At 44.9% G+C, this 22,973-nt stretch overlaps 1 protein-coding gene across 1 annotated transcript in view; it reads left to right on the top strand.

Annotated features, from left to right (window-relative positions):
* Positions 1-22,973, top strand: part of unc13c (unc-13 homolog C (C. elegans)) — a gene marked incomplete at both ends in the record, with an annotated part of 213,091 nt that overhangs the window by 138,613 nt on the left and 51,505 nt on the right. Inside the window, 4 exons of the mRNA XM_083652576.1 lie at positions 4,517-4,643; positions 6,233-6,329; positions 20,950-21,093; positions 21,357-21,434. Coding sequence (XP_083508702.1) covers positions 4,517-4,643; positions 6,233-6,329; positions 20,950-21,093; positions 21,357-21,434 — 446 coding nt within the window. The remainder of the gene's footprint in view (positions 1-4,516; positions 4,644-6,232; positions 6,330-20,949; positions 21,094-21,356; positions 21,435-22,973) is intronic.

Here is a 22,973-nt window from a genome sequence, read left to right on the forward strand (position 1 = left end):
ACATGACTAACAGGCAGGAGAGGCAGAACATTGCCCAAAAAACAATGCCCTATAGTGTAGCTTCTGAGGCTAAGAGATGTCTATCAAAATGTAACAACAACAACAACAACAACCCCTACGTTGCGGTTGAAACAGCTGTATTTACATATCCACACACTGCTCAACAACTCAAAAATTCTGTTTTTCATCTGGGGCCAGTTGCACCGACTGGTCTTACACTAGTCTTAAGCTAAGTTGGTCGTAACTTTACGACCTAACAGCTACGCCGGTTGCACCAAGACGGCTTAAGCCTTATTTTCACTACGCCCAGGCGTAAGAGTTACGCCTGGTCAGGAGGAGGCGTAGAGCCTGCCTGTCTCCGCGGAGACCTTTTTGACTCCTTACCGTCATCGTCGTAACACAGCCAGTTCTCCATCTTTGAAGCACGATGTTATAACTAACTAGTTGTGTGGCTTAGCCTTCCCAAATGTTGCCGTTCATTTTTTTAGAATTTCATACATAGAATTGGGAACGTTACATTCAATTTCATTCAGACTGTCTGTCTGGCTCAATCGCCGCCATTTTTCCCCCGGAGCGAGGGAGGGTGGGAGGAGGGAGGGTGTTGCAGTAGTGGCTGAGACAGCGTAGTGGCACAGTGCGCTCCAAGCAGGTCGCGAGGCACACATCATCCAATCAGGGTGCATTCCCCGGCAATTCACATGAACACGCATTGCTACGACCAGCGTAGTTAAGACCAGACGTAAGCCGTGTTGGTGCAACAGGCGTAAATCCACTCTAAAGACTGGTCTTAACTAAGACCGACGTAGGAGTTACGACCAGGCATAGTTAATACCAGTTGGTGCAACCGGCCCCTGATGAGATTTTTTAAGTGGTAATCGATGAAACATCTTTGTTGCTCAGCGTTCATTGCTGTGCGGTTTCTGCATTTCTGAGTGACACATGGCCTGTTCCTGGGTCAGTTCTTTAACCTGGGTCTTGTCCTGGGACACTGTGAGGACAGTGGTCTCCTCACACAGTTCCATAGGGTTAGATGCTGGAACCTAAATCCTAACACTAAACTGCAGCTCAGAGACAGTTAAAAGGTTATTACTTATTACTTACCAAGTCCTGGCCTTGTCATTACAACTAGAATACAATTCCCTGTTACGGTGCTATAAGTGTATAGTCTCCTTCAACTCCAAGCAGGGTGAAATGATCTGAAGTGACTAATCCAACAGAACCCTCAGAATCTACTGTACATTCTAATGTGCAAAATACTGCATTGTGAGATTGAATACATTATTATCCACAGGTAAATATGGTAATGATATGTAAATATTTCCCTCAGGGCTTAGAGAGGAGATGGCAGGCGAGAGGAAGCATCCAGGTTCTTATAAGGATTAGGGCTTAACGGCGAGGCATGGATTTAAAAGTGTCTTTGATGTTGTCTGTGTGTGTGTGCCTACCGTGTGTGTGTGTGTGTGTGTGTTTGTGTTAAGGTGACCAGATTTCTCAAATGAAACTCTGGGACATTTTCTGGTCCGCTAGGGGGGCCCAGGGGGAACTGTGCTTTTAGAAAATTGTGTACATTTGACAGTAAAATGCATCAATCTGGTGCACTTTGAGAGCAAAAGTAAGAGGCTAGATCTATAAAGAACTTTGTGATTTTGAAACAATTGAAAAATAAGCAGTTTACAATGGTTACTAGTTATCTGGCACATTTTACCACAAATTAGACGGCCTAGGTAATTCATGGGAAATAGGCTGGTGTATTGTGTAGAGTGGCAGGAACATAGATAGGGACAACTTCTCTCTTTGACCTCACCAACTGGTGGATCATTTATTTCCACAAAACAAAAACATTACAGTAGTGATTTATTACCTCAATAAACACTTTCCTTGAGTTTAGGGTGTCGCTCACCAGTTTCAAGTATTCAATGGCCACATGACCATATTAACTGCTAATTTAATATTAAATACTGACAAAATAATTAAAAAAATCATGTTAATACTAAAAGGCCATTTTAATGATTAAAATTGTAATCTAGAGATAAATATGACCATAATTGTGTTAATTTAAACCAGGGGTTATCAAAGTTTTGATGGCTGAAGGCCAATTTAGTGAACAGTAGGCTATTGACTATAGATAACAATGATCCATCGCCAATCATGTTAAAAATTGACATTTTTTTCAATGGAGTTTGGTGTATATACAAACGTTACTGACTTCTCTGCAAAAACGTTTTGAGTTAGTTACTGCACTTACTTACCAGGTAGTTTTACTGTACTTTTAATTATTCAAAACAACTGGGATGGATAACCCGCTGAATGGGGTCCGGTAAACAAGGACGGTAGCAAAAGCAGCAAGCAGACCCCGCCTCTCGTTCGTCACCTCTGGGGCTTCAGTTGCGTGCGGCTGGGTCCTGGGAAAACCACGGCACGGGCAGAGGGAGAACATCTACTCTGTGATCTACTCTGTCACACACAGGCAGCACTTTGCACAACGTGCACAACGACAGGCTTTTGTGGTGCCGCAAATGCTCTGTTATCGAGTTTCTTGCCAGTATTATTATTTGACTTTGTGGCCAAAATCGGGGACATTTTCGGGGACAGCTCCAGCCGGGGACAGAGCACCGAAATCGGGGACTGTCCCCGAAAATCGGGGATGTCTGGTCACCCTAGTGTGTGTGTGTGTGTGTTAGCGTTAGCATTTTGAAGCAGCTGTTGTAACATTTAAATCTCACTCCTATTCACCTTATGTAGCCCCGCCCACTTGACCCATTGTATCGCAACTTCCTGTTCAAAACGCCGGCTGTTTTATCTGGTCAAACTAGTCTGACTCACCTGGTCAAACCTAGTTTGACTCACATTATGAGTCAGACTAGGTTTATGAGTCACAGGAAGCGTAACTACAATCGGAACCTCCGATTGTAGTTACGCTTCCTGTTAGTCTCTCAAGCCAGACGGTCTCTTCTGAATAAGGTGAATACTCTTGAAAATGCCTCACTTCTGTCTCCTGTTTCTCTAAATTATCCATGTTATTTTCACTTTGCTGCGTTTGTTATAGCCTTTAGTCCCATTTTTATATTTAATGTTTGTGTGCTCACTGGTCTTTAGCTTTATTTTTGTCTTTACAGCAGATGGATCTCTGCTCCCCCTCCGTTTTTATTCTCTCTTCTATCATCACAAAAACCCATCAGTTTCTCCCACAGTAAAAAAAAAAGAAGACTTTTAGGTCTTCTTATTTACAGCACTCGCCTGAGGGAGTAGCTGCAAAGGCAGGGTTTTCCATGCACGCATGCACACACGCGAGCGTCTCTGCACACACACACACACACACACACACACACACACACACACACACACACACACACACACACACACACACACACACACCCTGTGCACAGTATGGCGGCTGTCTTGGACTGTTGCAGCTCCACGGGAGTAAGAGGGGGTGGAGTCCTTTGCTACATGCTTATTGATTGACTTGAGAGCTCACATTTCCCCATATGGTGGAGGCATTCAAACTAGCGAGCGTCCAATCTAGATGCTGTCTCCTGGGTCTCACTCCCATGTCCCACTTCCATCTTATTTCAATTGTATTACCACTTCTCCCACAAATCTCCTGTCTCGCCCCCGTGGTAGCTCCTCCACTTCAGTGCTCTCCTCTATGTTCTTCTATCTTCTACTGTATCTTTGGCTCCTCTGCAGGATGTCATCTGATATAAAGCTTTAATCACATCATCTCAGTGTTAAAAGTGTGAGAAAGTAGAAATCCCTGCTTTTCTCAACTTCTTAATGATGAGCCGCCTCTTTATTGACCACAGCATCACTGATCACCAGTCTGACCCCTGTGGTTCTCTTCTCATATCCACCCTCTCTCTCGTTCTCTCCTCTCCTCTCCTTCAAGGGGACCCCATGGAAATGTCTCATTGTTGTGAGATGTCTCCAGTGATGTGGACTAAATGACTCATTGACTCAGCTGTCAGGGAATTCCAACTCATTTCACTTTCAAGTTGTTTGTAGACATCTTCTCCTTTTTGAAGGGCGCTGGCTTTATTCAGCGCCTGGGCTTTCTTTAAACATTGTTTGACTGCTGAAGGCTGTGCAGGATTCAGCCCTTTAAAGATGCCACATTATGATGCCACAGATGCGTGCGTGCACGTTTGTGTTTGTGTGCGTCTGTGTCTGTGTCTGTGTCTGTCCGTGTGTGTGTCTGTGTCTGTGTCTGTGTCTGTCTGTGTGTGTGTCTGTGTCCGTGTGTGTGTCTGTGTCTGTGTCTGTGTCTGTCCGTTTGTCTGTGGCCACAATAATGTGTCTAAGGATTACAGACTTTTCAAGGACTGTGTGTGTAGTGTGTGTGTGTGTGTGTGTGTGTGTGTGTGTGTGTGTGTGTGTGTGTGTGTGTGTGTGTGTGTGTGTGTGTATGTACATGCTAACATGTTTGTATGTGTATATGTACATGCTAACATGTTTGTATGTGTGTGTGTGTGTACATGCTAACACGTTTGCTTCTTATGTTTAATCTGCATTACAGAGCATGAAAAGCACCGTCTATGCAAAAGTACTGAGTACATGAATCTCCACTTCAAAGTCAAATGGTTCCATAATGAGTATGTCCGTGATCTGCCAGCCTTCAAGGATGTTCCACCTGAGTATTCTCTGTAAGTGTCCTCTTATCTTCACTCTCCCACACACACTCACACATACTGTACACACACACACACACACACTCACACACACATACTGTACACACACATGCGTGGTCGTGACACACACATAAGCGCATACGTATATAAAAATACATATAAATATATTTTTTTTAAAGTGTGATGGGGATTTCCCCTACGTTGTCATGATAGGCAAATGTGGTGAAAATATCTGCCCGCTAATCCTCTCTAGTGTGTCCCCAGCTGACCATCACATGTGTGGCTTGGATGAGGAAGCTAGTTTGAACCCTGCAAGTGTTTATTTGTTTATTTGTTTTTGTGTGTGTTTTTATACCTGTTTATCCATGGCACATGCAAAGCAGGCGTAGCTGCAACACATGTCATGCAGACAGGAAATACAATGTCCTCTCTCATCCGACCTGCCAGTCTATCAGAGTAATGTCTTGTCTCCCCTCCCAAACACTGTCACTTAAACACCACCTCCAGAAAGGATTGATTCTTCTGGAGACACACACACACACACGCACGCACACACAGACACACACACACACACACACACAGACGCGCGCGCGCGGACACAAACAGAAAATGTTTCTTTCTTTCTCTCTGTTTCTCATCCCCTCTTGCTCTTATTTATGAGCTTCCGTCCCTGCAGCGGACGCCCTCAGCCAAAGTACAAAGCAGTTATGTGGGGGACACTGGTTACTCTGAGGACAGGCTCAGATGCTGCATTAAACAAGGAAATGGCAACGTGAAGCCGAGGGAACCGCATTATTATTCCACTAACAACTGTACTTCCTGGCCCGACTCATCTGTCCTGGCCTGTCCTCTCCTCTGCTGTCCTCTGTCTGAGCCTCCCAGTCAAATCTGTCAACAGACTGAAACCTGATATCAATGTCGTCACCGAAATGCAGCCAGAACCACCCAGAGGCCTATGAGGCTTTCTTTACAGTGGCCTTTTTGAGAATCAATGATATAAGATCAGTTGGTATTGATCTGAGTGAAATGCAGTGTTTCCCCTGTAAGTTATACATACTGTAAGTAAAAAGCCTCTATAACCAACCGCTGCGGTTGGTCTTAATAGGATATCTTGTGATGATAAATGCATTAATTATAAACACTGGCCCAATGCAACAATAACACTATAATTTAGCTTAATTTCCTTCCCAAACAAATCATTGTGTTCGGGAGGAAACTGGGGCTAAATTATAATGGTACCTTTCTCAAGCAGCGGTGACAGGCTGCGTTATAGCCTGGCCCTGCTAATGAAGAGGAGAAAAATCAAAAGTGCTTACATAATACATACCATAATAAGTACCTGGGTCACCTCGAATTTGACAGTCCTTTTTTATGGTTTGTTTTCGCATACTTACTGTCGGTGCCACATTGATGGAACTTATCTATAATGTAAATACTGCCTGCACATTGAGACAGGCACACAAAAAACTATTAGATACTTATTTTCTGAGACTTTTTGTGTGGTGAACCTGGCATCTGAATTCTCCTCATCGTGCTCCAACTGGATCAAACAAATGCTATGAATTATTTACAACTGTGATTTGAGCCAGGCTTGTCTTTTCTAGGTGGTTCGAGGCATTTGTCATTCAATGGCTCGACGAGAACGAGGACGTTGCCATGGATTTCCTCAACGGGGCGCTAGGGAGGGATAAAAAGGACGGAGTGAGTACAGCAGTTCCATCATATTTCATATTTTCTTGTTAGTAATTTTACTTTGGCATGTTTTGACCTCAGTATTGTACTTCAATCACATCCATTACACCGTATGAATTTGCAGGCTTCGCCATAACAGCTATTTCAAATAAACAGAACCTGTATAATCCTGCAGGTTTGAGTAGTGCTCTTATCTGTGTCAGCAGCTGCTACCTCAATCCTGCCTTCCTGTCTGTGTGTGTGTGTGTGTGTGTGTGTGTGTGCGTGTGCATGTGCATGCGTGTGTGTGTGTGTGTGCGTGCGTATGTGTGTTAGAAATGATTTGCGAGTGACGAGATATTTCTTACCCATAATTTCTGTCAACAAAGACTAGAGAGAAGTGCTCATTTTGGAGACAGACCTAAGGACTGAGCCTTCTCAGATAAAATGACAATGTCCTAGGTTATGTTGGTAAGATGATGCTCCTGATATTTGCCTGCTTTGGACACATTCACAAACTGGCTGTGAGGGCCTAAACTGAGTGTACGTCCATTTTAATAACAGTCAAACAACTGTTGAGTTCAGTCTGCATTAACCCATTGATACCTGATGCAGCATTTGTGTGTGTATCCCTTTAAGACCGCGATTCGCGGTCTTAAAGGGATACACACACAAATGAGGGATATACACGCAAATGCTGCATCAGGTATCAATGGGTTAAGAGTTGCCTGGATCGTGTGGCAGAGATGACGACGATGCATTCTGAAAAACAGCCTTGTTAAAACATCCTTGTTTTGAGCTTGACCACCATGATTCTCAATGGGTTTTGAATGGGTTTCATATAATCTATTCAGCCCATAGAGCAGCATGTCATCCATAAATTGAAACAGGAAAATCAGCCTGTACCCAAGAATAACCTCTTGTGTTACTGAGTGCAATGCCAATATGTATTTGATCCAGAGGGAGTTTCAGTCCTCTGTTTCTTGGCTGCACAGCTGGCAGAAGAAGAAGCATTGGACTCTCTTCTTCTTGCTCATTTTGATCTCTGAAAAGTCGAGCTTTTGCACAGCCAAAGCGTCAGGTGCGTAGGAGAAGAGCGAGGGCCGATTCAAGTGAAACTAAGCACTCCTGAACACTGTCTACTTCCTGCTGCACACTGTCTACTTCCTGCTGCACACTGTCTACTTCCTGCTGCACACTGTCTACTTCCTGCTACGCACTGTCTACTTCCTGCTACACACTGTCTACTTCCTGCTGCACACTGTCTACTTCCTGCTACACACTGTCTACTTCCTGCTGCACACTGTCTACTTCCTGCTGCACACTGTCTACTTCCTGCTGCACACTGTCTACTTCCTGCTGCACACTGTCTACTTCCTGCTACACACTGTCTACTTCCTGCTGCACACTGTCTACTTCCTGCTACACACTGTCTACTTCCTGCTGCACACTGTCTACTTCCTGCTACACACTGTCTACTTCCTGCTGCACACTGTCTACTTCCTGCTACACACTGTCTACTTCCTGCTGCACACTGTCTACTTCCTGCTGCACACTGTCTACTTCCTGCTGCACCCCTGTCTACTTCCTGCTGCACACTGTCTACTTCCTGCTACACACTGTCTACTTCCTGCTGCACACTGTCTACTTCCTGCTACACACTGTCTACTTCCTGCTGCACACTGTCTACTTCCTGCTGCACACTGTCTACTTCACGTCATTTGCAATTAAAAAAGTTTGAATGAGACGTTTCAGAGGATTGTTCCACCTCCTCCTCCTCCTCAGTGCCAACCAGGCTGCTGCTCAAGCAGTAATGACAGAGCTTCAATAGATGTCATTTTCTCACTGGGTAATATGCCCCCTCAGTCAGACTGAGTGGCAAAACAGCCTGCATGACTGCCTTTATGAGGGGAAACTGGGAGTAAAACAAGTCATTACATTGTCTGCTTCAATTAAAGGCAGTTGTACTTGACAGAGATCGTTACAACTTACCAAAGAGCCAGTGCTCCATGGATGTTGAAATGTGGCCAGGAATCGTGTTTCCTGACATTTATATGTACCTGATTTCCACGCTGGTGAAATACTCAAAGCAAAGCCTGAAAGCCTTGATGCTTGTGTTACAGGTTCAAAGCCTGAAAGCCTTGATGCTTGTGTTACAGGTTCAAAGCCTGAAAGCCTTGATGCTTGTGTTACAGGTTCAAAGCCTGAAAGCCTTGATGCTTGTGTTACAGGTTTAAAGCCTGAAAGCCTTGATGCTTGTGTTACAGGTTCAAAGCCTGAAAGCCTTGATGCTTGTGTTACAGGTTCAAAGCCTGAAAGCCTTGATGCTTGTGTTACAGGTTCAAAGCCTGAAAGCCTTGATGCTTGTGTTACAGGTTCAAAGCCTGAAAGCCTTGATGCTTGTGTTACAGGTTCAAAGCCTGAAAGCCTTGATGCTTGTGTTACAGGTTCAAAGCCTGAAAGCCTTGACGCTTGTGTTACAAGTTCAAAGCCTGAAAGCCTTGATGCTTGTGTTACAGGTTCAAAGCCTGAAAGCCTTGATGCTTGTGTTACAGGTTCAAAGCCTGAAAGCCTTGATGCTTGTGTTACAGGTTTAAAGCCTGAAAGCCTTGATGCTTGTGTTACAGGTTCAAAGCCTGAAAGCCTTGATGCTTGTGTTACAGGTTCAAAGCCTGAAAGCCTTGATGCTTGTGTTACAGGTTTAAAGCCTGAAAGCCTTGATGCTTGTGTTACAGGTTCAAAGCCTGAAAGCCTTGATGCTTGTGTTACAGGTTTAAAGCCTGAAAACCTTGACGCTTGTGTTACAGGTTCACAGCCTGAAAGCCTTGATGCTTGTGTTACAGGTTTAAAGCCTGAAAGCCTTGATGCTTGTGTTACAGGTTCAAAGCCTGAAAGCCTTGATGCTTGTGTTACAGGTTTAAAGCCTGAAAGCCTTGATGCTTGTGTTACAGGTTCAAAGCCTGAAAGCCTTGACGCTTGTGTTACAGGTTCAAAGCCTGAAAGCCTTGATGCTTGTGTTACAGGTTCAAAGCCTGAAAGCCTTGACGCTTGTGTTACAGGTTCAAAGCCTGAAAGCCTTGATGCTTGTGTTACAGGTTCAAAGCCTGAAAGCCTTGATGCTTGTGTTACAGGTTCAAAGCCTGAAAGCCTTGATGCTTGTGTTACAGGTTCAACGCCTGAAAGCCTTGATGCTTGTGTTACAGGTTCAAAGCCTGAAAGCCTTGATACCTGTGTTACAGGTTTAAAGCCTGAAAGCCTTGATGCTTGTGTTACAGGTTCAAAGCCTGAAAACCTTGATGCTTGTGTTACAGGTTCAAAGCCTGAAAGCCTTGATGCTTGTGTTACAGGTTCAAAGCCTGAAAGCCTTGACGCTTGTGTTACAGGTTCACATCCTGAAAGCCTTGATGCTTGTGTTACAGGTTCAAAGCCTGAAAGCCTTGACGCTTGTGTTACAGGTTCAAAGCCTGAAAGCCTTGATGCTTGTGTTACAGGTTCACAGCCTGAAAGCCTTGATGCTTGTGTTACAGGTTCACAGCCTGAAAGCCTTGATACCTGTGTTACAGGTTTAAAGCCTGAAAGCCTTGACGCTTGTGTTACAGGTTTAAAGCCTGAAAGCCTTGACGCTTGTGTTACAGGTTCAAAGCCTGAAAGCCTTGACGCTTGTGTTACAGGTTCAACGCCTGAAAGCCTTGATGCTTGTGTTACAGGTTCAAAGCCTGAAAGCCTTGATACCTGTGTTACAGGTTCAAAGCCTGAAAGCCTTGACGCTTGTGTTACAGGTTTAAAGCCTGAAAGCCTTGACGCTTGTGTTACAGGTTCAACGCCTGAAAGCCTTGATGCTTGTGTTACAGGTTTAAAGCCTGAAAGCCTTGACGCTTGTGTTACAGGTTTAAAGCCTGAAAGCCTTGACGCTTGTGTTACAGGTTCAAAGCCTGAAAGCCTTGATACCTGTGTTACAGGTTCAAAGCCTGAAAGCCTTGATGCTTGTGTTACAGGTTCAAAGCCTGAAAGCCTTGATGCTTGTGTTACAGGTTTAAAGCCTGAAAGCCTTGACGCTTGTGTTACAGGTTTAAACCCTGAAAGCCTTGACGCTTGTGTTACAGGTTCAAAGCCTGAAAGCCTTGACGCTTGTGTTACAGGTTCAACGCCTGAAAGCCTTGATGCTTGTGTTACAGGTTCAAAGCCTAAAAGCCTTGACGCTTGTGTTACAGGTTCAAAGCCTGAAAGCCTTGGTGCTTGTGTTACAGGTTCACAGCCTGAAAGCCTTGATGCTTGTGTTACAGGTTCAAAGCCTGAAAGCCTTGATGCTTGTGTTACAGGTTCAAAGCCTGAAAGCCTTGATGCTTGTGTTACAGGTTCAAAGCCTGAAAGCCTTGATGCTTGTGTTACAGGTTCAAAGCCTGAAAGCCTTGACGCTTGTGTTACAGGTTCAAAGCCTGAAAGCCTTGATGCTTGTGTTACAGGTTCAAAGCCTGAAAGCCTTGATGCTTGTGTTACAGGTTCAAAGCCTGAAAGCCTTGATGCTTGTGTTACAGGTTCAAAGCCTGAAAGCCTTGATGCTTGTGTTACAGGTTCAAAGCCTGAAAACCTTGATGCTTGTGTTACAGGTTCAAAGCCTGAAAGCCTTGATGCTTGTGTTACAGGTTCAAAGCCTGAAAACCTTGACGCTTGTGTTACAGGTTCAAAGCCTGAAAACCTTGATGCTTGTGTTACAGGTTTAAAGCCTGAAAGCCTTGACGCTTGTGTTACAGGTTCAAAGCCTGAAAGCCTTGACGCTTGTGTTACAGGTTTAAAGCCTGAAAGCCTTGATGCTTGTGTTACAGGTTTAAAGCCTGAAAGCCTTGATGCTTGTGTTACAGGTTCAAAGCCTGAAAACCTTGACGCTTGTGTTACAGGTTTAAAGCCTGAAAGCCTTGACGCTTGTGTTACAGGTTCAAAGCCTGAAAGCCTTGATGCTTGTGTTACAGGTTCAAAGCCTGAAAACCTTGATGCTTGTGTTACAGGTTCAAAGCCTGAAAGCCTTGATGCTTGTGTTACAGGTTCAAAGCCTGAAAACCTTGACGCTTGTGTTACAGGTTCAAAGCCTGAAAGCCTTGATGCTTGTGTTACAGGTTCAAAGCCTGAAAGCCTTGATGCTTGTGTTACAGGTTCAAAGCCTGAAAGCCTTGATGCTTGTGTTACAGGTTCAAAGCCTGAAAGCCTTGATGCTTGTGTTACAGGTTTAAAGCCTGAAAGCCTTGACGCTTGTGTTACAGGTTTAAAGCCTGAACGCCTTGATGCTTGTGTTACGGGTTCAAAGCCTGAAAGCCTTGATGCTTGTGTTACAGGTTTAAAGCCTGAAAGCCTTGACGCTTGTGTTACAGGTTTAAAGCCTGAAAGCCTTGATGCTTGTGTTACGGGTTCAAAGCCTGAAAGCCTTGATGCTTGTGTTACAGGTTCAAAGCCTGAAAGCCTTGATGCTTGTGTTACAGGTTTAAAGCCTGAAAGCCTTGATGCTTGTGTTACGGGTTTAAAGCCTGAAAGCCTTGACGCTTGTGTTACAGGTTCAAAGCCTGAAAGCCTTGACGCTTGTGTTACAGGTTCAACGCCTGAAAGCCTTGATGCTTGTGTTACAGGTTTAAAGCCTGAAAGCCTTGACGCTTGTGTTACAGGTTTAAAGCCTGAAAGCCTTGACGCTTGTGTTACAGGTTCAAAGCCTGAAAGCCTTGATACCTGTGTTACAGGTTCAAAGCCTGAAAGCCTTGATGCTTGTGTTACAGGTTCAAAGCCTGAAAGCCTTGATGCTTGTGTTACAGGTTTAAAGCCTGAAAGCCTTGACGCTTGTGTTACAGGTTTAAACCCTGAAAGCCTTGACGCTTGTGTTACAGGTTCAAAGCCTGAAAGCCTTGACGCTTGTGTTACAGGTTCAACGCCTGAAAGCCTTGATGCTTGTGTTACAGGTTCAAAGCCTAAAAGCCTTGACGCTTGTGTTACAGGTTCAAAGCCTGAAAGCCTTGATGCTTGTGTTACAGGTTCACAGCCTGAAAGCCTTGATGCTTGTGTTACAGGTTCAAAGCCTGAAAGCCTTGATGCTTGTGTTACAGGTTCAAAGCCTGAAAGCCTTGATGCTTGTGTTACAGGTTCAAAGCCTGAAAGCCTTGATGCTTGTGTTACAGGTTCAAAGCCTGAAAGCCTTGACGCTTGTGTTACAGGTTCAAAGCCTGAAAGCCTTGATGCTTGTGTTACAGGTTCAAAGCCTGAAAGCCTTGATGCTTGTGTTACAGGTTCAAAGCCTGAAAGCCTTGATGCTTGTGTTACAGGTTCAAAGCCTGAAAGCCTTGATGCTTGTGTTACAGGTTCAAAGCCTGAAAACCTTGATGCTTGTGTTACAGGTTCAAAGCCTGAAAGCCTTGATGCTTGTGTTACAGGTTCAAAGCCTGAAAACCTTGACGCTTGTGTTACAGGTTCAAAGCCTGAAAACCTTGACGCTTGTGTTACAGGTTTAAAGCCTGAAAGCCTTGACGCTTGTGTTACAGGTTCAAAGCCTGAAAGCCTTGACGCTTGTGTTACAGGTTTAAAGCCTGAAAGCCTTGATGCTTGTGTTACAGGTTTAAAGCCTGAAAGCCTTGATGCTTGTGTTACAGGTTCAAAGCCTGAAAACCTTGACGCTTGTGTTACAGGTTTAAAGCCTGAAAGCCTTGACGCTTGTGTTACAGGTTCAAAGCCTGAAAGCCTTGATGCTTGTGTTACAGGTTCAAAGCCTGAAAACCTTGATGCTTGTGTTACAGGTTCAAAGCCTGAAAGCCTTGATGCTTGTGTTACAGGTTCAAAGCCTGAAAACCTTGACGCTTGTGTTACAGGTTCAAAGCCTGAAAGCCTTGATGCTTGTGTTACAGGTTCAAAGCCTGAAAGCCTTGATGCTTGTGTTACAGGTTCAAAGCCTGAAAGCCTTGATGCTTGTGTTACAGGTTCAAAGCCTGAAAGCCTTGATGCTTGTGTTACAGGTTTAAAGCCTGAAAGCCTTGATGCTTGTGTTACAGGTTCAAAGCCTGAAAGCCTTGATGCTTGTGTTACAGGTTCAAAGCCTGAAAGCCTTGATGCTTGTGTTACAGGTTCAAAGCCTGAAAGCCTTGATGCTTGTGTTACAGGTTCAAAGCCTGAAAGCCTTGACGCTTGTGTTACAGGTTCAAAGCCTGAAAACCTTGACGCTTGTGTTACAGGTTCAAAGCCTGAAAACCTTGACGCTTGTGTTACGCTTCATTCACACAGACAACCTACGCCTTGCCTTGCCTCAACCCACGCCTACGCCGAGCTGGGCGTGAACCTGTTACACGCTTTTGCGATCACACCGCACGCCTTTTGCACGCCGAACCTGGAGCCGAGTCACAAGCGCCTCTCCTCTCTCCCGACTGTATTTTTTCACGTGTTGTCCAGAATTGTCATGGGTAGCCTCTAGGTAAAATAAATCGGATATATTTAATGTTCTATTGATGCTGGATATGTATAACCAGGTCTGACTATAGTCGGACATTTTAGAGAGGTGATCTTGCAAGAATATGTGCTGGCACAACAACATTGTCCATCTTGCTTCTTCGGTCGCTATTCTCTCTCATGAAGATTTGTTTGCCGACAGGGAGAAAGCCCCACGTGATAGCCACCCGTCAATCTCTCTCTCGCTCTGCTCAATACTGTTGTAGAAACTCAATTTTATTTTGAAATTCAGTTGACTTTGCCAGTTCCCACGGATATTGTCGCGTTTTTCTTTCATGGCTTGACAGAAAAGCCTGCCTGCACGCGCCTTGTCGGCGTGAAAATAGAACTCTCGCCTATTCGATAAAATCGGCAAGGCACAGGCAAGGCGTGGGTACACGCAGGGTTCACGCTCAGGCGTCCGGTGTACACAGCCTCGTTGACTAAAACGGACGCCTATTAAAAAGCGTGGGTAAAGGCAAGGCATAGGCAAGGCTTGGGTCGCCGGTGTGAAACCAGCCTTACAGGTTCAAAGCCTGAAAGCCTTGACGCTTGTGTTACAGGTTCAACGCCTGAAAGCCTTGATGCTTGTGTTACAGGTTCAAAGCCTGAAAGCCTTGATGCTTGTGTTACAGGTTCAACGCCTGAAAGCCTTGATGCTTGTGTTACAGGTTCAAAGCCTGAAAGCCTTGATGCTTGTGTTACAGGTTCACAGCCTGAAAGCCTTGACGCTTGTGTTACAGGTTCAAAGCCTGAAAGCCTTGATGCTTGTGTTACAGGTTCAAAGCCTGAAAGCCTTGATGCTTGTGTTACAGGTTTAAAGCCTGAAAGCCTTGATGCTTGTGTAACAGGTTCAAAGCCTGAAAGCCTTGATGCTTGTGTTACAGGTTTAAAGCCTGAAAGCCTTGATGCTTGTGTTACAGGTTTAAAGCCTGAAAGCCTTGATGCTTGTGTTACAGGTTTAAAGCCTGAAAGCCTTGATGCTTGTGTTACAGGTTCAAAGCCTGAAAGCCTTGATGCTTGTGTTACAGGTTTAAAGCCTGAAAGCCTTGATGCTTGTGTTACAGGTTTAAAGCCTGAAAGCCTTGACGCTTGTGTTACAGGTTTAAAGCCTGAAAGCCTTGATGCTTGTGTTACAGGTTTAAAGCCTGAAAGCCTTGATGCTTGTGTTACAGGTTCAAAGCCTGAAAGCCTTGACGCTTGTGTTACAGGTTCACAGCCTGAAAGCCTTGACGCTTGTGTTACAGGTTTAAAGCCTGAAAGCCTTGATGCTTGTGTTACAGGTTCAAAGCCTGAAAGCCTTGACGCTTGTGTTACAGGTTTAAAGCCTGAAAGCCTTGACGCTTGTGTTACAGGTTTAAAGCCTGAAAGCCTTGATGCTTGTGTTACGGGTTCAAAGCCTGAAAGCCTTGATGCTTGTGTTACAGGTTTAAAGCCTGAAAGCCTTGACGCTTGTGTTACAGGTTTAAAGCCTGAAAGCCTTGATGCTTGTGTTACGGGTTCAAAGCCTGAAAGCCTTGATGCTTGTGTTACAGGTTCAAAGCCTGAAAGCCTTGATGCTTGTGTTACAGGTTTAAAGCCTGAAAGCCTTGATGCTTGTGTTACGGGTTCAAAGCCTGAAAGCCTTGATGCTTGTGTTACGGGTTCAAAGCCTGAAAGCCTTGATGCTTGTGTTACAGGTTTAAAGCCTGAAAGCCTTGATGCTTGTGTTACAGGTTCATCAACCAGCTTCAGGCTGTCCGGAAGTCTGTTCCATAACAGAGCAGCTGAATATAAAAACATTTAATGTTTACAATGTTACAGGAGCTCCCTCTGGTGGAGTAATTATGTACCCTTGACAAAGTAGTTCTGGAGATACTTAGGGACAGCATTATGCAAAATCTTATGGACCATACACAACTGTGCAGCTCTTTCCTCCATAAACAAGTTGTAGCATCAGCTTGCTACTCAAGGCTCCTAAAAGAGCTGTAGCCATTAGGATTCATGTGCGTCGTGGTAGATGAGAAGAATAACACATCTTATGTGAACCCTTGACAGCTTCATTTGTTGAGGAACTACTCTGGAGTACATCTGGAGTTTCTTGTTAACACGTTCACTGCCAACAACGAGTTGAGTCGTCAAACAGAATCCAACCGTTCACTGCCAACGACGAGTTGAGTCGTCAAAAAAAAAATATTTTTTTTTTGACGGTGCTACGTGGATCAATGCCCCCCGCGTCTCCTATGGAGATATTGGAAGTATTGAATGTGTATAATCTATTTTACCGACCAGCTAGGTGGCGACGGTCCTCTCCCGACAGAGAGAAAGTCAACCAAAAGCAGCCGCCTCCCGCGGCTGCTTCCTCCATTCTCAAGGAAATGGCTTGGCGATTTTACAGTCAGAAACGAACGAGCCTCATTCTCATACTGTAGGCGGGGACGCTTTCGCGCTGCTGCGGTGGGGGGTTCCAGAAATGGACTGGGTGGGCAGCATAAAGCCTAGAGTCGCACGGGGCTTCATCGGGGCTCTCAAACCCAAGAGACGAGTGAGCCCTAGGCTGCTCAAACTCGCTGCCAGGGAGGGAGGCTGCTCAAACTCGCAGCAGCAGCAGCAGAGCACTCGCTTGTGACAAACGCAGGCTGAAAGCCACTAGACACGCCCACGGAGGGAGGAGTTGAAGGAGAGGGCGTTCGGAACTATATTGTTTGGATGTCTGATCTCTCACTGATGCCAAAAATAAATGGTTAAAGTGACTGTTCTGCCTGTTTGATTGAATTTCACAAAACTGCGATTATCTCAGCTTTCACTCTCAGACGCTAAAACCATGCTGTACTCAACGGCTAATATCTACATAACTACTAACTCTACAAACTAACTCTTTTAGACAGAGAAAGCACACATTCTAATTAGTACTTTTGTGAACTTTGTGTTCACAAACTCCAAGCAGAAAAGAATCCTCGGCTCTTGTAAAATGAGCCAGAATCCTCAAAAAACGGCTTGGCAGAAGCTACTGTACCTACAGCAAAAAAAAAACGGCTGGCAGTCAATGTGTTAACACATTGAGTGCCACAGCGCTTCAGTAAAATTGTCTGGAGCCTGTGCCAGATTCACTTCCATTCAGTTGAAAACAGCTATAGAATTTTTTCTATTATGGCTATATTAACGGGGCTGGACTTTAATGAAACATTGAACACTCCTGCTTCTTCCAAAGAAGAAATTTTGTTTCTAGACAGTTCCATTATGAAATTACAGCCTCTCAAAAAAGTGCACTTTCAAGGGTTTTCTGTCGTTTTTTTTTACTTTCCAAGATATAGTCCCTTTTATGAATACCTTTTGCACTCTAATTTCGAGCACATTCACTGACTCTGGCTGGTGTTTTCTGATGTGGTGGCGTGTGGTGTGGTTTCTGTGCAGCGTGTGTGCCACACACCCCTCTCCCCCCCCCCCCCCCCCTCTCCACCTCTGAGCTGCGGGCTCCTCCCCACACGCACAGAGTTTGCTTTCTCGACTCCGTTTTTGCCCCGGACAGATCCCAGCGCCCATCAAGGAAATGATGCGCGCTGGCAAACGCGACTGAACGAAAAGGCTTGGCCGTTCGGCTTCGGATGCTGGCTTTCTAGGAAATCGTGTGGAGATAGATAGAAGCATAAGAGCTCAGTTGTGAGCGCGGATGCAGCCGAGCCCACTGTCCGCTGTAGACAGAGCAATATATACGGCTCTGGCAGAAAGCATGCATCGGTTTCCACTTTCATCACGGCTTTCTCCGCTGTCTCCTGTACAAAGTAAAGGATCTGAGGTGGGTGGAGCAGCTCCTGTGACGATGTTTAAGGTGGCGCCGTGTGATCCCTTGAAGGGATTCATGCTCACTGGCTAGGTACGACCTTAAACAGCAGAATTATGGAATAATATGAATTATGATTTTAGGACGTCCACAGACGTCCTTGGCACTCCTCGTTACTTTTTTTTAGGACGTCCACAGACGTCCTTGGCACTCAATGTGTTAAGGGCCGTGGTAATGCCCGTGTACCAGGAGGTACATATGTAATCAAAGTGGCATAGATAAGAGCACCTGCCAGTAGGGTGCTTCTTAGTATAAATTTGCCAGTGTGGCCTCTGTCTGTTATCTGTTTCAATTGTTGTGCCAGTGATCATGTCATCACATCATTCTGTGAGGATGTCATCAGGGATGATGTCATCAGTCAGTGGTGATGATGATGATATCACCACCAGTGATGATGTAATCAGTGATGTCTTCTTCTTCTTCTTCTTCTTCTTCTAATGGCTTTCCGGCAGACTGGATGCCATGCTGTCTCTCACAGTTGGATGGTCTCACTGTAGAACTGGTTCTTCTTCTTTCAAGTTTCCGGTGTTTCTTACACCTCCTCAATCTTGGATGTTACGCCTCATCTCATGTTCGTCTGCTCCTCATCCCTCCTGAGCAACTCACCTTCACCTTGAAGGGGTCCTCCATTAATAGAGATTTCAGCCCAGGGGCGGAAGCCATCGTCTGGTTCCCCTTCCCACAACTTGCTCAATAATTTATTATCCAATATGCATCCAGGTATGTTAATTCCTCTTTAGTTGCAACCGAGATGTCACTGACTACTATGTTAAAACCAGGGGATTTCTTTAGTTTGGCGTTTGAGCCAAACAGTATCGACTCTGTTTTTCCAAGGTGGAGTGATAATTTATTGTCTGCCAGCCATATACTGATATTCTAGAGTTCACTGCTGAGCATTTTTTCCACTTGAGATTTATCTTGGTGGGAGACCAGGAGGGCCGAGTCATCCGCAAAGAGAAACAAGTCACAGTCACATGCTGACTTCATATCATTAACATAAAAAAACATAAAAAAAAGAGAGGGCCTAAGATACTTCCTTGAGGAACACCCCAGCAAAGAGGAAGAGGAGAGGAACGACAACCTGTTCTCTACCCCTCAGGTAAGACCTCACCCATTTGAGGGAGGTGCTGCTGAAACCCAAGGCCCTGAGCTTATACAGGAGGATATTGTGATTTACTGTGTCGAATGCTTTCTGAAGGTCCAGCATGACCATCCCGCAGTATTTTCCTGCGTCTACTTGTCTAATGTAATCGCTTAGGTAAAGCAAACAGGAATCTGTTGAATGTGATTTCCTGAAGCCGGATTGAAATTCAAATAGCAGATTGTGTGATGATAAATAACTGTCTATTTGATCAAAAATGACCTTTTCTATTACTTTGGAGATTGAACAGAGAATGGAAACGGGACCATAACGGGTTCTAATTTACTTCCTTTTTTGTGTAATGGGGTTACTCTGCCCAGTTTGAACTCGTGGGGAAAATGACCTTGTTTTATGGACAGGTTGGTTATGAAGGTTATGGAGGGGGTGATGAATTCAGCTGCATCCGTAAAAACCTGGAAGGGATGTTATCGAGACCAGTTGCTTTGGAAGGTTTCAGGGCCTTGAGTTTATTCAGCACAACCGCTTTGGACACCTCAGTAAATGAAAATGCATCAGCCTGCCTGGCCACCCAACGTTTAGTAAAAGGACTTGACATGACTTTCTCCAAAGCACCCTGAGTGAGTGGGTAATTTGTTTACCAGGGTGTCGGCTATTGTAGTAAAGAACCTGTTCAAACAGTTTGCAACTTTGAATTCATCCGATGTAACTGTGCCTCCTATATTCAGGTTCTTATTGAGTGTTTTTGTCCTGCAGTCTGTTGCTGTGCCCTAGGTGTTTTAGGGATTTCCAAAATTTTGAGGAGTTATTTTTATTTTCTGCTATTATTACAAACGTTTCAGCCAGATAATCTTCATCAGAACTTGCAGGAATGTGTCATTCATTAATCATTATTTTTATTTAAAAATAAAAGTCACCCCAAAAAACATGAAAATACTAAATATTCCTGTGAAAATACGGCATAATAGACATAATACATCAATGTGAAATAAGTAAATGTGCTGTTTCAACTCACTTTCCAATTTGTGAACTTTATCCCTGAGTGATTGACATTCAGTGTTTAAAGATTGACTCTGTTCATGAGGTGATGCCATTGTGTATCTCCTCTGTCTGGACCTCAGTGTCTTGGACTTCTGGACCTCTGCTTCTGATGCAGGACTTTGATGCAGGTTCAGAAGAGCTGTGGCAGCTAACTCTGTACTTGTGTTGACAAGTCTTTTCTCAGAAACTTCTTGAGATTGTATCTTTTCCAGGTTGTTGACAGCCCGAGTTTGTTCAGTGGTGGAAGTGAAGCTGAATAAACTTGGCACTAGAATAAACTTTACCCGTCAGTACTACAAGCCTTCTAACCTCTTTGGTGTTCAGCACTTCAGACATGTATGTGTGTTTCTGGGGCTTGAACATCGCACAGATTTCCCCCACCATGACAGCTCTGGCCCAAAGACCTTCTGCTGCTTCAGTGTGTACTTCTCTCTGACATTCTCCTGGATAGAAATGACCTTCTCGTTCCGGATGGAGCGGGAGAAGGCAGCCTGACAGGACACGGACGTCTCCAGCAAAGACCATATCCTCAATGGCCTTTACGAGTCCGACAGGCAGGTCAATGAGTTCCAGCAAGGGCATGACCCACAAGGCTCAGATGATTCCAGAAGCCCTGCAGCACTTTAGGCACAACCAGCATCTCCACTCCCTGGCGGCCGAGGAGGCCGGCGATGGGCCGCCGCTTGAGTTCAAACCTCAACATCTTCAAATAGAAAGAATCGCACCATTTGGCTGTCAACTCCATGCCTTCCCCATTAGTCCACATTCACTCTGGCTATTGAGGACAATTATTCACTAGCGTGGACTGAAAGTTGTTAGTCACGGGCTGACATGTGAGTCAAATCCCCACCTCACGTCATTTGTTTTCAGCCCGGGGTTTATGCATTATAGCCGCGGTTAGTTTGGTTCACCTCATCAGGTAATAAGTACTCATGCATAATGTGTTAACAGCACAGCTAGCGTCATCAGCTGTATGTGGTCTAGATTCTTGCTCTCTGTGACTGATGTTGGAGTAATTGTTGATGGACTGTCCTCTACACTGTCCTAAATAAAATGTTATGAGATGTTGAGAGGTCTTACTACTTTGTCTTTCTCTCTGTCTCTCTCTCTCTACCCATTACAACCATCTGTCCTTCCTCCTCCCCTCCTCTCTCTTTCTCTCTCTCTTTTTCATCCACCCTTCCCTCAATCTCTCTTTCTCTATTCCCCTTCCCTTCTTCCGTTTCTCTTTCCTGCTACAGTTCCAGCAGACCTCGGAGCATGCCCTGTTTTCCTGTTCGGTGGTGGACGTGTTCACTCAACTCAACCAGAGCTTTGAGATCATCAAGAAGCTGGAGTGTCCAAACCCACAGGCTCTGGCCCACTTCATGTGCCGCTTCGCCAAGGTCAGGCCTGCTCTTTGGAAAGGCAGCCTAGTCAACTCTGAATGTACTTGCAGAGAGTAATAACTCTCTCGAAAAGAGTTTGCCATTGATCTGAGAGGGACCCATGGGCATGGGTATTTATTTTCTGTTTGGCATCATCTGTTTATTGAGTTCAGACTGCTCAGAGCTTTCCAGCAAGTTCCAGTGATCCAATAGCTGCACAACAAATAAACTGTAATTATAAAATGGTCAGATGGTCACATGGTCTGTCTCTTTCCCCACAGACTATCAACAAAGTTCTTCTGCAATATGCTGCAATCATATCCAAGGACTTTCCCTTGCATCTGAGCAAGGAGAACGTGGTGAGTGGCCAGTCAATGTCTGCATGACTTTCATAGCAAAAGTTACATTGGACTTTTTTGGGTACAAATGCAAATATGGGAAGTCACTTGATGGTGTTTCCATGGCGACTGTATCTATCAGCGGGTGGGGGTGGGGCCCTTATAGAAAGTGTTCTGGCCCTCTGATGTATCCCGGCCCTTTTTAGGCTGAGCCCTGCCCCGTCTTCCTTAATGCACTCAACAAAATGTCTCTATTAAGCGAGAGGCAATTATTCATCTCACAGCCCAGAGCTGATGGGGAAAAGTCATTGGTATTTTGTGGGCGCCCTGTTCATTGTTTAATGTGTCGGATGACAAAGCACAGAGACTTCTGAATGGCCTAATTATCCACACCGCTCTTTGCAGTTGAAGGGAAAGCTAATACACAGGGTGTGTGTGTGTGTGTGTGTGTGTGTGTGTGTGTGTGTGTGTGTGTGTGTGTGTGTGTGTGTGTGTGTGTGTGTGTGTGTGTGTGTGTGTGTGTGTGTGTGTGTGTGTGTGCGGGGTACCAGTGGAGGAAACAGATGTTTCTTCACAGTGTTGACAGGCTCATTATATTTGTCCCCGAAAAAACTTGAGATGTCCCACCTAGACGCAATAGGGATCAGTCAGGCGAGTGGACTTACAGTAGTAGGTTCTTCTCACCCAAATCAAACCCACATCTAAACATCTATTTTTTGTCATTTTGTCATATATAAAGTGTAGTCATGTCATTGTGGCATGACATACTAATAAAAAGTTGTCTTTGGATGTGCACTATTAGACATCAGTGTATTGATGTCGGCTATTGCTAGTTGATGACAACATGATTCTTTCTCCACCTCACTAACAGACTAATAGTAAGGTTACAAGTAACCCTAACCTTTGTTAGCATCAATCTATTCAAATGGCATTTTCCCATCTAATTCTGCAATGCAATGAATAGAAGCATGATTTCAGCATTGGATGTTTTCTTGATATCTTGATACTTACTCGACTGATGTCACACAAATCTACGACCCAGGGGCCAGTTGCACCAACTGGTCTTAACTATGCCTGGTCGTAACTCCTACGTCGGTCTTAGTTAAGACCAGTCTTTAGAGTGGATTTACGCCTGTTGCACCAACAGGGCTTACGTCTGGTCTTAACTACGCCGGTCGTAGCAATGCGCGTCCATGTGAATTGCCGGGGAATGCCCCCTGATTGGGCCAAAAATGTGCCTCGCGCCGTCACCCACTACTGTATGTGCATCACTACACCCTCCCTCCTCCCACCCCCCTCCTCCTGTGGAAGCCCCGGGGGAAAATGGCGGTGGCGATTAGTGCCAGGCAGTCTGAATGAAATTGAATGTAACGTTCCCAATTCTATGTATTAAATTCTAAAAAACGACCCTCAACATTTGGGAAGGCTAAGCCACACAACTATTTCGTTATAATCGAACGTCATGCTTCGAAGGCGACTTTACGACGATGAGGACGGTCAGGACTCAATTACAGCAGGTCTCCGCTGAGACTACCACGGAGATCTCTGTTACAGGCAGCC

The sequence above is a fragment of the Poromitra crassiceps genome (genome assembly GCF_964638095.1).
Source record: "Poromitra crassiceps genome assembly, chromosome: 16".
NCBI classification, from domain to species: Eukaryota; Metazoa; Chordata; class Actinopteri; order Beryciformes; family Melamphaidae; genus Poromitra; species Poromitra crassiceps.